This window comes from Piliocolobus tephrosceles, chromosome 5, assembly GCF_002776525.5.
Source record: "Piliocolobus tephrosceles isolate RC106 chromosome 5, ASM277652v3, whole genome shotgun sequence".
NCBI classification, from domain to species: Eukaryota; Metazoa; Chordata; class Mammalia; order Primates; family Cercopithecidae; genus Piliocolobus; species Piliocolobus tephrosceles.
In genome coordinates this window covers 87651706-87669357 of record NC_045438.1, presented here as the reverse complement: position 1 = coordinate 87669357, position 17652 = coordinate 87651706, and the positions used below count along the sequence as shown (strand labels likewise).

Genomic DNA, 17652 nt, shown 5'->3' with positions numbered 1-17652 from the left:
GGGGAAACTAGAACCCTCACACATTGCTGGTAAGCATGGGAAATGGTGCAAGTGCTTTGGAAAACAGTCTGGTGGTTCCTCAAAAGGTGACCTCAGAACCTTCCAATTCCACTCCTAGATATATAGCCAAGAGAAATGAAAGTGTATGTATGTTTATACAATAACTTGTACAGAAATTTTTACAGCAGCATTATTCATAACAGCTAAAAAGTGGAAACAACCCAAGTGTCCATCAACTAACGAAGAGATAAACAATTGTGGTATATTGATACAACAAAATATTATTCAGCATTAAAAATGAAATATTGATACATGCCATAACATGAATGAACCTTGAACATATTACGCTAAGTGAAAGAAGTCAGTGCCAAAGACCACATATTGTATAATTCCTTTGACACAGGTGCCCAGAACAGGTAAATCTATGAAGACAGAAAGCATGTCAGTGGTCGTCTAGGGCTTGGTGATAAGGAAGGAGTGAAGGGAAAAGGAAGGTGACTAACAATGGGCATGGAGTTTTTTTGCAGAGTGATAAAAATGTTCTAAAATTGATTGTGGTGATAATTACACAACTCTGTGAACATATCTAAAACCATCGAATTGTTCAATTTAAATAGGTGAATTATATGGCATGTGAATTGTATCTCAATATAGGTGTTATTTAGAAAAATGTCTTGGTCTTTTTATTAAGTAATTGTAGTGACGTAATTAATATGATTTTAAAATATGGACATAGGATGTGTGTGTTGATTCAGCCTTGTATAAACTCAGTGAATTGCAGAGTAATAAACTGCATCATATTATTGTATCTGAGTCTCAGTAGGAATAAAATCATTCAAAAAGACAAGTTCAAGTGTTTTCTCGAGGATTTAAATGTATTTTGAATGGACTTGGAATGATCACCATATATTATAATAGACTGCCATACTTATTTCAAAACAAAATAATTTAATGCCATGTAATTAAGAGCATCACGAAAAGGAAATTTTATTAATATCTTTTACTATTCACTATAAAGTAGCAAATATGTTACTAAGTATAGCTTTCTTCTAATATTAAAATACTAAAATTTATCCTATAAAACTAAAGCACAGTTCCATTTAAAGGATAAATTCCACAAAATTCAACAAATCAAAAATAATACTGATAGTGCTATGTTCTTTGTAAAGCCATACAGTATATATATTCAAAAAAAAAGAATATATTCCAAAAGATACAATAGTTTTATAAAACTAGTTTCCCAATAGCAAGCTAAATATTTATATAATAGGACCATATGAGTTAGAAACTAAAAGGAATAGTAACAATTATCATCCCAGCCATTCCTTTCACACGTACCAAAACTGAGACATAAAGCAGCTAATTTTTTACCCAAAATCGTGATTGAGAAATCCATAGTTTGAAACTGAGTTCTCTAATTCCCAAGGCAATGTTGTTCTCATCATACCAAAGTTCAATGAAAAGAAAGCACATTATTTGAAAATCTATCAGCATGTAGAGGGATACTAAGTTTATATATCTGTTGAATGTTTGTATACTTGAATATATGTGTCGATTTCTAGCACTGATAATTTTTAAGCTTCTAGAATGCTGTAATCATGTATGAGTACTTAACTGCTCACATATTTAACCTTACTCTCAACTTATCTGAGCATTTCTTTTTAGAAAGGATGAACAATGAGATTAAAACACAACATGGTAATAGTTTAACACAATTAGTTCTTAAGGGAAAGCTTAGAAAAACCTTCATTTAGATGAGCCAATACATTTCTCATGAGGAAATAACATTGTGTTACACTTTGCAACAAAGCATTCTTTACAAATCTCTCTAATTAGAGACAGCATCAGGGTAGCATCCAACAGCTCTACCAAGGCTCCTGAAAGAAGTTTATGAAATGATTATTTTTAATTATTTTAATGCTTTGCACCAGGACACTGCAGAGTTTAGCTAGGGATCTCTCTTCTTTTTTTTTTTTTTTGAGACAGAGTCTGGCTCTGTCGCCCAGGCTGGAGTGCGGTGGCCAGATCTCAGCTCACTGCAAGCTCCGCCTCCCAGGTTTACGCCATTCTCCTGCCTCCGCCTCCCAAGTAGCTGGGACAACAGGCGCCCACCTCGTCGCCCGGCTAGTTTTTTGTATTCTTTAGTAGAGACGGGGTTTCACCGTATTAGCCAGGGTGGTCTCGATCTCCTGACCTTGTGATCCGCCCGTCTCGGCCTCCCAAAGTGCTAGGATTACAAGCTTGAGCCACCGCGCCCGGCCGGGATCTCTCTTCTTGCACCTTCTCCTTCTCTCTTCTTGCACCTTCTCCTTCCCACACAAATCTTCCCAGAATTGTCCTGCTACAAAAATTACTCTTTTTTTGCCTCCAAGTCAAACCTCCAGCTATCTCCAAAGCTGCTGTTTATTAATTTCACACTAAGGTGTGAGTTACCGGTAGGATTAAGTCTGGAGGGGTGATGAAGAGCTATTTACATTTTAAAAGTGAGGTTGCTTTTCCTCAGAATTTTGCTAATTGATGTAAAGAGTGAGTATGGTTACACTGTGCCCCAACCTCCTCTGGGGGCCACCAAGGATTCCTGACCCCCTACATTCCAGAAATCAAGGGTCAGCAACTGGGTGCCTCACTTGTGAAAAGCTGTTGACCTCTGGAAGGCAGCTTGTAAGGAAGCAAGTGTTAATTTTCAAAATGTGACCGGTCTTGATAGCAGCAACCTCACCCCATCACGATGTCCCTTGGAATGTTTACTAGTCAAGGGGCATAGAAGTAATCTGTCATCACTAGTCAGTGGTGCAAGCCACTCATTCTTGTAACCTTGCCTTTCTCCCCTGGACCCAAAAGAAAACATACCACCCCATCCCTTTCCTCTCACATTCAAATTTTCATGTGTTCAACATTTGTCAGGGCCTTCACCTTCAATGACATGGGCAACACACCAAGAAATTATATTTAACACATGAAAAATGAACAGCAGGCCCATTTCTTTCTGCCATGTGATTGAGAGGTACAGAATTTGCATTTGGGGTATGCATGTATGTGCTTATTCTTGAAACAATATTTTTAGACACTAAAATGATTACCCTCGAAAATCATAAAAGGGTTTAATAACACACTTTAATATAATTTTAAGTACTTTTTAATAAAATACAGATATATAACTATCCAGGTATGCATGTCATTTAATTCAGCAATAAAAGGCTAGTCTCTGAAGTGACATGGTGATTAATATTTACAGTAAAACCTAAAAAACAAACAGCATTTGTACAAGATTGCTAAAATTTTACCACAAAAAAAGGTTAATAAAAAACTATACTCATATTGTAGTATCATCTGAAATTATCAACAGCAAGAAGGAAAATGTTCTTATTAATACATATGGGTATAGAGCATTACTTTCCATGTTTTTTCAAGATGGAAAACTCTCTGTTCTTGAATTATACACCAAGCACTACGGCTGAGATGGATTCATTCTTAACGCCTTTCTCCAAATCTTTGTCAAGCTATTAATGCCATACCCAAACATCTTACATAGATCTACCTACTGCAAATATTTCATGTCCCTTCAAGCTAGTTTTAAATTTAAAAATTCAATACTAATTTGATGAACTGCTAAGGAATCCAAAAGGAAATTTGTTAATATGTATAAACAGAGTCATATCCTGTGCAATTTCAACAGTATATCCCCCTAAATATCTAACAAATTGTGTTGTTTCAAAGTGAAACAGCAAATCAGGAGTTGTACCCTTTCCCCACCAAATCCAGGGATGAGTTAAAGCAATTCTGTTTAGCAATGAGAGGAAATCATGCTCTTTTGCTTAAGATATATGAAATGTAATGAATGGGTCAATGCACAGACATGTTATTTTACTTTCTCCTCAGAAGGGGAATGTGCCTCATCATGCATTCTTAGCCTTTTTTATTTATCTCATAATGTGCTCTCAAAGTTACTTGTTTTTAACTCTTCAACCATGCATATATTATTTTAGGAATTAAAAACATTTAATACTGATTTTAATTTCTCCAGTTCTGAGGTTACAAATTCTGTTGAGGTTAAAAGTTTTATAGTTCCTTTATCATAATTAGTATCTTCCTCCTTAGTCCTCCAAAAGGGCCTTTATAGTAATGGGCTTTGGCCTTTGCACTATAGCTCCCAAAAGACAGATTGCTGGAGATAACCCACTGAAATTCCTCACTGTGTTATTTAACACCATACAGGCTCAGGAACTATCTGTTTTGGCAAAGACGCAGGCAGACGGACAAGGTTAAGGAGGGGGAAAGGACTGAATGTGTAGAATTACAAGATATAAATAAGTAGCATAAATGCATTTTTTACTTATATACTATGGGTCAGGAAGCTCAAACTATACAAAAACATAAGGTATAGTTAACAACAGTATTACTCTTGATTTAAAAGATAGACATTTCTCATTGGAATCAATGGATTTGAGGTGGATTTATTTTCCTTTTGCCATTCCATTCATATCACATATTCCTGAAAATTGGAATTTAAAAATGTTTATAGAACATTCTTTAACGGACTATTTGATAATTAAAATAAGTGAGAAATCAAAAATACAGGAAATTTGTTCTCTACAGATGAATAAGAATCTCTTATGTGCCCAATGCAAAGTGAAAAAGATAATCACAAGCCTCTCCTTTACCTTCCTTAAGAAAATAACAATTATTATGGGTTGTGATTTTTTATAGATCCAAGGTCATATGGTATCTGTGGTAAATAAGAATAAGCAGGAGTGAAAAAGTTGATTACAAATACCTCAGAACTAACATTAAGACTTCAACTGGCTTTTGTATTTTAGATTCTCACACTGTGTCCAAGAATAACAGAAATCACAAGACTCTACATGCTGGTCACTGTTGGTTATCAACACGTCAAGTATGAAACTGTTTAGGGCATTTTTCTGATAAATTAAGTTATAAGTGTTCATCTGGATAGTATCATTGCCAAGTTTTAAGTTTACCATCTTGTTTTTAAAAGAGTCTGAGAACTTTGCTTAAACATACTACACACATGCCAATACTCTGCAACTGGATGAAGCAGGGGAAAAATAGGGGCTGTGATACTCCATGTACTATGTATATACAGCATACATATATACCATAGATAATTACAATCTCACCATGATAAAGTCAAAAAACCCAGTGAGCCTTCATTTTCTATTATATGTACATTTTATAAACTACAGAGAGTTTCCACAGAGCTTTTAAAAAAGAAAAAGAAAATACATTAGACAGATTCAAATGTCATTTAACTTAAAGGCTTCATCAGACCATATGTGCAGATACTTGAGATGATGACAGAGTTAAGCTTCCTAGGGTCCTAGAGTCAAAGAAACTCTGCTGACCCCCACTGCTAAGCAGGTGCACTCCTTCCACAGGGGGCAACATCTGCCGATCCGTCATGGTCCCACTTGGTGAGGACCCCAAGAAGCTTCCTTGGGAAGAAACAATTTTCTCAGGACTGGCAGCCAGTTTGGGGGATGTGGAGAAGTTATATCCATACAGTGCACAGGGACTATGTAATCTGAAAGTATTATAGGAACCCTGATGGGTCTGGTTAGTGGCGAAGGCGTTGCTGGAGGGTGATGGCATGATATACTGGAGCTGGGGGGACATTCCTGAAATCTGCATAGATAAGCTGGTCTGTGGGCAGCTGAAGGTGTCCCCGTCAGTGCCACCCATGGACATGTTCACGGAGGTGCTGCTGCTCACGCCCACATAGGAGGGAGTCCTGGGTGGGGCAAAGGTCTCACCAGCCTGATTGGTGAGCCTGTTGTAGGTCTCAGCCAAAGATGTGCTGTATCGGTTGAGGGTGAGGCCCGAGCGGGCACAGGCAGAATAGTCAGCAGGGGCCAGACTACACAGCTGGCTGGTGTTGGGCCCCAGATGGAAGGCAGGAGAGGAGCAAGAGGAGCCAGACAAAAGGTGAGGGTGAGTGGCAGGAACGCCATTCCCAGTACCTTGGAGCAAGGTGGAGGAACTTGCATTGCCTACAAAAGAAGTTGAAATGTAAAGAATGACTCCACAGTCATCCTTTCCTTTCAATTTTGTAAATATGAGCTAGACACAGCTTGTTACAAGGCAAGGGTTGGGGGAATGCTACAGAGATGGAAAGGAGATGGTCTCAGCTTTCAAGGAATTATCTGGTTGAAAAATCTCATTTCCAATTAGAAAACAAGTTGTTGAATCACATGCTAATACAAGAGCAGAGGTCCAACAAATAAACAGTCCTGTGAAACTCAGAGAGGGTAGTTAACCCTGTGTCCAACCAATGGCAGCGATGGTGCCCCCTCTGGATCTGCTGGCAGATTGATGCTTGCAAATTTGACAGAACTTAAGGGGAGAGGAGAATTCCAAAGGGCTGGACAGGTTGTAAAACCTTCATTGCTCTAGTGATGGTGTTTTACATAGTGTCTCAAAATAATCCAAAAGCCCAGTCCAACCAATGATTATCTGAAACCCAGCACAGTAAATTCTCACTGGAAGCTGGGCAGGATGGTGGTAAAAAGCCTGAATGTAGGAGTTAGCTGAGAGTGTTACCTATGGAGCAGACCAGAGAGGAAGCAACATCGCTTTCCATGCAGTTCCCTCTGAGGAGAAATCAGCCCTGGGCTGCTGAGAAATATTCAAAGATGAGCCCAGGAGAGTCTGCCTGAATGTGCCTGACCTTCTCATCATTAACCCAACAGGAGAACCCTGCCCAGAGGCAATTCTGATGAAGAAAGAAAACAAACAAGATATGAAGAAAGGGTGGGGTGGGGGCACCATCAACAATTTCTTGTGAAGAGCACCTGGCATGAGAGCACCTCTAATTTTAATACGAGATTTAAGGATGAGGTAAAGGTCATAAAATATATAAACAGCCTAAGACATCTAAGATTTAATCTGTGACCATGAGAGCCATTTTTTCCTGATCCATCCCCATACCATGCAGAAGACAGGTGGAATCTGTAGGACAATGTTGGTGATGAGGTCATTATTGTAAGTATAAATAATGACTTATACACTTTTAGTGACCGAGTTTCTAGGCAGGAACGGGCTGTATATATGACCCAGGAGACTTTGTGAGTTACCTTGCTTAGGAATTCCAGGGATATCTTCAAAGGTCAGAGTTCGTAGTGATGGTCGCCAGAATGCATATGATTCCACCAAGGCTTCCAAACCCATTCTAAATGGAAGCGGTCAGGATAGGGGCGGACAAAAGAAGTCTAGTTAGGAGCATTTGGAGCTTTCACCAGCAGCAAGCATCTCAAAACAACACTGGTATTGACAGTACCCCCACATTGTCAGGTTAGGAGCTTGCATTGGCAAGAAGAAATGCTTCAGCAATGGGCTAACATTGTGTTACCAGCAGGAGAGAACTGAAACCACCCACCCAAGATGCCTGTTAATGTTCTCTGGAAAACTCAGCTGACCTGAGGGGTGAAAAGCTGTTCCCTTGGGCTAAGGAGCTGAGGTGGAGAGACCATTCTGGCTGCTGTGAGTCCAAGGCTCTGCTGTGATCTGGCACACACCCTCTCTCCTTGTCCTGTTACTTCTTCCTCTAAATGAGGAAGGCATTGCCACGAAAGCACATTCCTAGAAAACCAGCTCTTTTCTAAGAGGCATTACTGCCTATCATTTGGTGCCTCGGCAGCCAATTCAGGGGAGCACTCATCCAAAGAAGATTGATTGACTTCTTTCTCAGGAACGCAATCTCTACCAAACCCAGTGTAACCAGGCTGGGCTCCCACCACCAACAGGAGGGCCATGAAGAGATGGCACTGGCCTCTCCCTGCAGTGTGGGAGGAGAGCAGGAAGGTGACCTCACAGGGCTATCTGGTATATGGAGTTATTATTAAATCACAAATTATTTTAAAGCTCTGAAATACACTTAATGAATGGATACTTAAAGAGACAGGATAAGTTTGATACAGACTATTTACATGACATATGTATATTTTTAAACAAGGGCAACTACTCTAAATATATATATCAACCATCTCCTACCATGAATGATTCAGAGACTTCCCTTCTGTATATCAAGTGACTAAGTCCTTTGGGTTCTGGGAACGAGGCCATTCACTCAACTAGATCATTCTCAAGACAGCCACACCTGAGACCTCATTGCTCTTCCTTCAACCACCTCAGCCCTAAGTAATTTGTTGATCTAGATAACATTATACTTTTTTTGAAACCTGTAGCTCTACTGTAGAAAATACTTGCTTCCTGGGATGTCCAATAATAGACATCTCCTGTGATTTCAGGTATCTTTAATAGTTTGACTCAAGGTGCTACCACCTCTGGAGTCCCTTCACCCCAAGTCATAACCTGCAAACTAAGACTAGAGTAATCCAACCCAGAGAGTCATACCACATACACAATATGCGAAAGCTCTCTAAACACCAAAGGTAAGTGACTTGTGCTGTTAAAATTATCTTACACTACTTATCCATCCGTTCCAAGGCTTCACACACAGACTTTGCTTCCTTAGAGTGTTCAGGGTATAGTCTCTGTTAACTGATTTCTGTACTCACTCTGGAGGAATATGCCTACCCTATCTTAGTGATAGAATGATGTAGCTATGCATATGTGGAGGGGTGGTGTGTATACATGCACAGACTTGCATGCATGAACACACCTCATGAGGCTGCACATAAGCCTGACTCATCTCCTAAGTCACAAGCTCTGGGGGTGCAGCTCTGGGAGCACTTCAAAGAGATGTCTGCAGCCCCAGATGGGATAGTGCAGGATTGCCAAAGAAAAGAGCAGAGCACAGAGGGGACCTGCACCTGCTCCACCTGGCCTACCCTGAGAGAGAACAGAATCTGGCTTCTGATGTAATCAATGTGTCACAGAGACAGAATTATTTAGTGGTAAGGATACTAGACTGGGGTCACAGCGACTGGGCTGGCACTGCAACTCACTTAAACTCATTGTCTGACCTTAAGTAAATTTGCTAATCTCCCTGGACTTAAGTTTCTCACAAAGTGAGGATGAGATTACAAAAGCTCTGAAACCCTTATGAATCCTAACATTGTTTCATTCTAAGTGATTTTTTTTTCCAAACCACTCATCATATCTGTGACCAAACTACAAGCCAAATCCAAGTTCATGCCACTTGATAGTATTTTCTGTACTAGTGTATTGATTTCTGGGCAGTTTGGCAGACGTGGTCAGTTCCAAACCCCATGTTGCCTGTGGGTGTGTTTAATACTGGACTAATGAATTCTGGGTCCTGTTTAGAATATCACCCTCTATACAGTTTATACCAATACTAAATTTTGTGACTTTCTAGAAATACAACTATTTTAAATGCAAAATAATGTTAAAACACAGCTTAATATAAAACAGCTTATTATTACCACATAGATGAGTTTGATTAATTGTAGTTTTAAATATTAAAAATACTAAAGTGATTATAGAGCAGTCTTGAGGGAAGTTTACTAAGATAATTAACAAGCAACCACTGGACTTAGAAACTGACTACGGAGATGTATCTTACTGCATTATTTGCTTTAGCAGTGTAAACTTTATTATGATTCAAATGCAAATCCATAAACTAAATTCTTAGGGAGAAGTTATTGATCATCACAAATATATAACCCTAAGCTTTAAAGAGATGCTCTGAAGGTGACATATCTACAAGTGATCTGATTTGGAGCAATCGATATTTTTCTTAAGGCTGCTGTTTCACACTGCAAGTTCCAGAAAGGATTTTAGATATTTTGCAGGAAACAGTTATAAAATATTTATTAGCTGAATCTGGACATTTTTTAAAAAGCCTTCATTTTCTCCAGTAATGGAGACCTTTCCTGGCTAGTTAAAGAAAAGATAAAAGGCACCTCCTGCAGGAGTGCAGCCAAGGCGATAATTTATACAAGATGCCTTTGAACAATTTCCACATTTTATCACCACCCTAATTTATGCTATCAAATGGCCAAGTTTATTTAGTAAAATGGTTATGTTTTTCCTGAAGTATTTAAAGAGAAGAAATTTTTGTACCTTCCTGAGTAAAAAATTTTATAGGGTCAAACCTAAGGCCTAACTGAAGAATGAAACTATTCTCAGCACATAAATTCTCTCTCACATAGCAAATGTCTTGCAGGAGAGCTTTTAAGGGCCGAAGCTACTGATTCCTGTAAAATAGGCTATGGAGTCATAAATAGCCAGAAAAGGATAATTTTTAATTAAGGCAAATTGTTTTATAAAGTTTAAACAATCCCAAGTCTACGTTTATTTCTTGTCCTGGTCAATTTGCATATTTCATGTACAGGGTGGGGAAAATAAAAATAGAATTTGTTTTAAGAAAAACACTAACAACAGCACAATAGAACTAGGGGTAATAAAGAAATATGTTAAACTTTTTCTCATAGCCTTACTTCTCTACTACTATATTTTAAAAATCATGCCCCTTCATGCCCATGCTCCCCAAACAACTGTGCCCTCTCTTTTTTTCAAAGAAACTAATACATAAGTTAGAAATGTTCACTTATGTAATTCAGGTGACTGAATTATCTCTTCTCCCAATGTGTCTTTTGCATTTGTCAATGGGAAATGTTACAATCAGATTTTTAAATAGAGGAATAATGATTTATAGATAGTTAGCATTCCAAAGTGAGAAGTATTAGTAAATACTTGTCTTTAATAAGCTTGTCTATAATAAGCAAGAGAGTTTCAACAAGGAAAAAAGTTGAAACTTTATTTCACTAGCAAGAAAGTCATATATAGGCTCAATGTGCTTTTCATGAAATATAATATTGTTTAAACACTTGGAACAAAATAAAAATTGTAAATTTTAACAAAATTTTAAAAGCATTAAAACATAATTCACTGTCTTCTGTGTGTTCCTCCAAAATTTTTAAAGTTTTAGAGTCAGGGAAGAAATAGTAATAAGCACCATGGATGTCATGCCTACATACTCCTGAAATAGCCAAAGGGATAGAAGAATCCATATCAAAGCTAGCATTTTGAACTCACCATATCAAACAATAGGCCTAGTAATTTATATTCAACAACACCGTCTTTTTCACTGACTAAATTTAAGTAACCAAATGTATTTTCATTATGCTGAATATCTAGAATTCTTCCTGAAAACTTGTCATATGCATCTATCATCTCCCTTCTTGTAGAGGTTCATTCACTATTATCTGTTCAAAATATACTTCAAAAAATATTTTAAATTTATTCTTTCAAAAATGAACTGACTATATACAAGCATGTGACCCCTGAGTCAGTAGCAGTGAAGTCTTTGCTAGAGCAATTGATAGCTTGGATATAGTTGCTGGTTGTATATTCTTCAAGCCTGAATATTTCTCTCCTGGAATTTCAGTGTTTTAATAAATTCCTTTTCTGCTTAAGAAAAATACTAAAAGTAATACAAGACTCTTAAATGGACAAATACTATTCTGCTGTAACAAAAATCACAAAATAATTCCATCAAAGCATTTGCCAAGGTAGAACAGGAATCATCCCAAAGGTTCTCTTCAGTCACCTCATTAAGTGGCCATTTCCAGTTATTAAATGATGGTTCAATTTACATTTAATTTTCAGAAACACCTCTGAAAAACAAGGTTAACCAGGAGCTACTGTAATAAAACAAAAGCCAAGCAATTTTTTTCTCTACATTGAAACAGACATCCGAAAAACAAAATAATTTCAATACAGCAGACAACTTTCATGTGTTAGGAATATCTGCAAACTTTCCTACAGAGTGAAAAATTTCAGAGGGAAGCCCTGCTATTAGTCTTCCTGATCTGCCTGCACTAAGTTGAAGGCTACTCTACTCTCAGTGCATTTTAGCTGCATTTCAGTCCTTGTGTTGCATGGTGTTTCAATGATGCCACTGAATATAAAAATGACATCACGTTTCTGCAAGCACTTGAGTGTATTCTGAGGAAAGGTCTCTGTCATCCATCTTGTCTAATTAATCAACTGAAAGAACTAAGAATGGCTTGTTTTCCCTCTAAAATTTCAGAAGAAACTGTCTCTAAAATAATTGGGGATTTTCAAGGAGTATTATAATAATTTCAGGAGTAAAGTCATAAAGATTGTTCAAATACTTCTTTTCAAAATCAAGCTGCTTTTAAAAACATTTAAGCAGAAGCCTTACGCTGAAAAGGCAGTTGTAGAACTGTAGTCTATTATTACTCTCTATTACTACTTACTAACAGTTACTTTAGAAAATGTTGTACTGAACTATATAGGAGTAGAGTCATATCAATAAATTCAAAAACCCTTTGGCACACAGACTAGGTGATCTGCTTTTTGATAAAAGTAATAGAGTGGAATTCATTATTGTGGCTCTACCACTTAGTACAAACACCACAAAACGTGAAACAGAAAAAATAAACAAGTGTGTGGCTGTCAGCAGAGCCAAGACAAATTTGGAAACTAAAGAACATCAGCTCTCTTGGCAATGGAGAGTAGTTTCATATCCCAGCTGGAAATATGACTTAATGAAAGACCCTATCATACTCCACAAACAATATCAACAGATGGTTACATCATCACCAAAGAAATTCTAAACCAATAGTAGAGGCAGAGAGGATATTTAATTGGGATACTGAAGCCTCTCTGCCTGTAAGGGCAGGCTTCTTCAAGGCCCCTTCAGAAACAGCATGCACTGTACACCCTGAGAGCTTCCATTTTCAGCTCAGCAGTATACATGAACATTCACCTTAGGGTAGGTCACACCATTACACTACAAAAATAAGTCATCTCCACGGCACAATGGTCCTCATCAGAAATGATTTCAATATCGTATTAGTAAATTTAGCCATTTACTCTGTAATAGAAAATTCATAATAAAATATCAAATATATTTATCACAACCAGAATGGTCTTCACTAAGACCCACCTGTTGCGCCCAGAGTCTCGGAAGCCTTTAGCAAATGGATTCCTATCTATCTTCAGGCGAGTAATCTGCAGAGCAGAAAAAAAAAAAAAATATCAAATCTTATATAAATGTCAAGCAAGGTTTTTACTTGGTTGCAAAACTACAATGACTAAAAAATTAACTGTTAGAGGACTCTATTGTATATCCCTCTTTTATTCCCCAAGTATTTTAATAGCCTAGCAGTAAAGCTAAGGAAAATTTCAGAAATCATCTAAAAAATTCATCTGCTCTAAAAAAGATACTTCACTCCTTTTCAATCTGCATTAATAGATATGTTAGTTTTGTTTTCTAATATTCCTGGAAAAGGAGATTCTGAATCATCTGTTGGTAACTTGCCCTATAACTGACAATTCCCTCTGAATTGCAGTTCTTCCCTTTAATTCTGAGATGTGGTTTAATCCTGTTTCTCTCTCAATAAAGGTAATGAGGAATAACTAGTATCCAACTTCTATTTAACAGCCATTTAAATGTTGTTAAGCTTCTACACAGCTTTCTCTTCTTCAAAATTAGGTAATAATATGCACACTCCTTTAATTTTCTGCCTCTGTATTTTTCTTTGTCTCTCCTTTAATATTCTTTGTGGCTCTTATCTGAAAGTTTTATTATTTTATCTGTGGAGTCCTAACCTGGTCAGAGCACTACAGTGAATGTCTAAACAGAGGTAACTACTACTTGAAGGTTCTAATGACATCAAATCTCATACTGAATGGAGTAAAAATAAATGATGTTTTCATTTTAACTTTCTTTCAAAATAAATTGTATTGTGTTATACTGAGGTACACAACATACTATGAGATATGTATAGGTAGTGAAATGGTTCCTATATATGATGTTTTAGTTTTAACAAGAGTTCTAATTTGTTGACTCATAACCAGCTTTTTGCCCACTAAGACACCACGATTTAGGGGTAAAATTTTTACAAATGGTTTAATCATCTCCATTAATAGTTTTTTTTAGTTATGACATCCTGAACTTGACACTAATAAATACCATCCCATCTGCTTATTACCAGATCTCTACTTTGCCCAGAGGAATTTACAGCCTATTTTCTAAGAGACACATCATGTTTTGGCTTCTAAATTCCTGGGCTTAATGAACTCTACAAAGTTAACAAACATACTTCTAATTGCACCATCTTGGCTAAGGACAAAAACTGTTGGATAAAAGTCATCTGCAGTCCCCCTACATTGCCTGTGCATACTCTCCATTCGGCCACGCAACACTTAAGACATATGTGTTCCATATGATGTTATATTAGTATGTGGATAAAACTACATTATAAATGATATAATGAAAAAGTTTGCTAATTAAGTCATCATGTCTGCTACTCTGTCATTAAAACAATTCTTCTTTACAGATCAATATAGCTCAATTTTCTGTTTATTTTAATAATGTTTAAAAAACATCAAGCAATGTAAATGTTCATTTAAAATATTGTTTTTTAAAAAGTACAGATTTATATAATGGTGCCTTCTTAAAACAGAGATATAACACAATTGCTACTATCATCATTTTTATTACTAACATGTATTGAGTGCATAAAATGTACACTGTGCTTAGTTTTATGCATACTATTCATTTAATTACTAGAGCAACTTATATATAGCTATTATCTCAGTTTTGTGTTTTATTTTAAACTGAAGCTTAAGTAAGCCAGGACCACAGGCTACAGAGCTCATGCTATTAACCACTAATCTGCTTACAATGTTCCGTTAAGTTCTTAAAAATAGTAGCCAGGAAACTAAAAAGTAAATATGATTGCATGTTATCATTATCAATTTCCCCTCTAATCTGTCTATCATCTTAATCAACTTCTCAATGTTAATTAATTTGTGTTAGTCACAACATGTGCCAAAACTGCACTTACTGTACCACTGAGGGTGGAAGAAAATATAGAAAGAGCACAGTTAATTTGTGTGTGAGAGAGAGACAAAATGAGAGGAAGAGAGACAGAAAAAGAGATGACGAATTGAGATTGTTAAAAGAATACTAAATGTCTCTGCTATTTTCTCATGTGTTACTTTTTCTCCCAAAAAATCATTTTCTGTCCCTCATATATTTTAATATATAAAATACATAATTATATCTCATATAATGTACTAAATGTAATTATATTAAGCATATTATAATTATATAATATAAATATATTATTGTATAGTGTATTATACAATTTATGTATTTATATCGATATTTATTTTAATATATTTATTATATTAAATATATTATATATGTTACATATAACACATTAAACATGCTATATTAAATCTATTATGCTTGCTTCAGCAGCACATATATTAAAATTGAAACAAAACAGAGAAGATTAGCATGGTCCCTGTACAAGGATGATACACAAATTCATGAAGCATTCCATAAATATATATATAATATTGAATATATTTCAATGTATTATTAAATATATTACATTAAATATATTTACATATTTTTGAATATATTAATATATCTGATAATCTAGTAGATATATTAATGTATTAATAAATATGCATTACATATATTTTAATATATTATTAAATATATTATCTATGGACCTTTAAAAAATAACATTTCATGTTCCTTCCTAAAAGCTTATAAAAGAGTGGCAACATGAGTGTGAGAGGACAGGACAGCTTCGGTTTTGAGACTGATGTCTCCATACGGATAAGAGCTATTGAGCCTCTCAGCCCAAAGAACACATGGGATAGGATCTAAATCTTCTAAGAAGCTTTATAACAACAGAAACCACAACAGAGAGATTTAAAAGCCTTAAATTTGTAATTGAAATGTATATAAATGTAAAGAGAAATGGAGACCTAAAACAATTCTGCTGACCACTGAAATAAAAGAAAAAAAAAAAATCTACCACAAGCCACAATGGCTTATATTACATGGATATTTCTTATGAAAACCAGCTGGAATTCCAGCATGGATTACATATTGCCTCTGATTCAATTCTCCACCTAACTGACCCATATAAACATAGCCTTAGAGAAATATATACGTTTACACATATAGAAAGGAAATATTTCACTTCTCAAACTATTTCTAACCTTATGAAATGATTATTCCACCATTGCTGATCTCTCAGACTATAAGCATGTTTATCATTTTCTACCACAATTAAAGCATATCTTGAAAGAAATAGCCCTTTTGTATATGTACCAAAAAGACTATACAGGATGTTTCTGAAATATTTTTACAATATAGTTTAAAAATAAAGTGAGCTATCAAGTCACATGCTCTATGATACAATTCATTTTTAATATTTTACATGTCTATTTTTTAGGCAATAAAAATACATTCTAATTTTAATTATGATATCATAATTCAATAGCTCAAAACGGAAAGTAAACCTACACTGTCGGTCATGAGACATGGTTTGTCTAAAGAAGTCAACCTTAGCTCAGCCTTACAAGGAAAATCATGGATAAAGAACTGTTATTCACATATATACACTTTGAATGTCATATATGGCAAATGCTTTATGCTAATTCATAACATTTAGAGTGAGAAGGATACCTAACTTCCTCTCTTCACCCGAAATGAAAAATCTACAAAGATACCAATTCTGAGAACAATACCTGCTGATTCTGATAGGCAGTGACGGTTGTGAAGACAGTTTCTGGAAAGGAGAATGCCTTTACTCCCTCCCCGGATGGAACAGGCTTGATGGGAGAAAGATCGTCTCCACAGTCTTTACGGATGACGTGCACTCGTGGTTGGTATTTGTGCATAGAATGAAGAATAATCTGTATCAAAGAAGGAAAAGCCAAATTTATCAGGAGCTTCTGCCCAATCTCAACACCATGACAAAATATTTAATGTGTACAATCAATTCTGATTGGAAAGGTGTCAATTTAATAGGATATATCAGAACTGGAGAAGAAAGGATGCAGAGATGTCAATTTAATAAGATACATCAGAACTAGAGAAGGAAGGCTAAGAAGTTATTTGTAAAATGTACATAAAAATACAAAATAAAAAGCACTATTTTAGTGAAATCCTGTGTACAACCATGTGAACTTAACATCAAATTTTCTGTTGCTAAAAACACAGGAATAAATTAATAAGCATTTTATTTATAATGAGCTCAATGGAGCACAGAGTCCAAACCAATAAAACTACAAATGAGACTGAAATCATGATTTAAATTGTACCACACCCATCCCCTAAAAGATAAGTATTCACAGACAAGCTTTTTTTTTCCAGAGGAAATGTTTCCCCAATTCGTGACTACATATGTCTATTCAAGGACAAAGGGAATTTTAAGGACACTCCAGCATCTGTTTTTTGTGTGGCTCACAAAGTTTCTAGTTTGCTGGGAGCGCCCAGTGTCTGCGCCTCTATCACAATGAGGCTTCCATTACTCAGATTGCAGAGAACAGAAAAGCTGGCCCTCTGAGATACTGCTGGGGAAATCTGATAATATGGTTTAACTACCTTCTACCCAATGATTCCACATCTGAGAATTTATCCTAAGAAAATATTACAAATTCAGAAAAGCTTCTCATGTACAAAGATAGGCATCACATTATTTATAACAGTAGAAAAATTATAAACTATTTACATTTCCAACATGAGTAAATTACTTAGGTGAATGAAATCCACACAATGAAATACAGCATTATTTTGTTTTACCATGTAACGAAATAATACTTCTAAAATCTTAAATTTAAAAAATGACCTAAATTATTTATAAGCTTTTTACAACTACATAAAAATAGAGTAAAAATGACCCATAGAAAGACATAAACAGTGATTGC

The 17652-nt window shown here is 35.9% G+C and overlaps 1 protein-coding gene and 1 non-coding gene across 3 annotated transcripts in view; one reads left to right on the top strand and one right to left on the bottom strand.

Moving 5' to 3' along the window:
• Window positions 1–3094: 3094 nt before the first annotated feature.
• Window positions 3095–17652, bottom strand: part of TBX18 (T-box transcription factor 18) — a 30150-nt gene continuing 15592 nt past the window's right edge. For both annotated transcript variants that reach the window (XM_023205220.1, XM_023205221.2), the window contains exons 5-8: window positions 16471–16638; window positions 12857–12921; window positions 7092–7186; window positions 3095–6008 (exon numbers count right to left, since the gene is read on the bottom strand). In XM_023205220.1, coding sequence (XP_023060988.1) covers window positions 5284–6008; window positions 7092–7186; window positions 12857–12921; window positions 16471–16638 — 1053 coding nt within the window. In that variant the 3' untranslated portion in view covers window positions 3095–5283. The remainder of the gene's footprint in view (window positions 6009–7091; window positions 7187–12856; window positions 12922–16470; window positions 16639–17652) is intronic.
• Window positions 15170–15272, top strand: LOC111538107. The gene has a single exon (XR_002730212.1). It is a non-coding gene; the product is annotated as a U6 spliceosomal RNA (small nuclear RNA).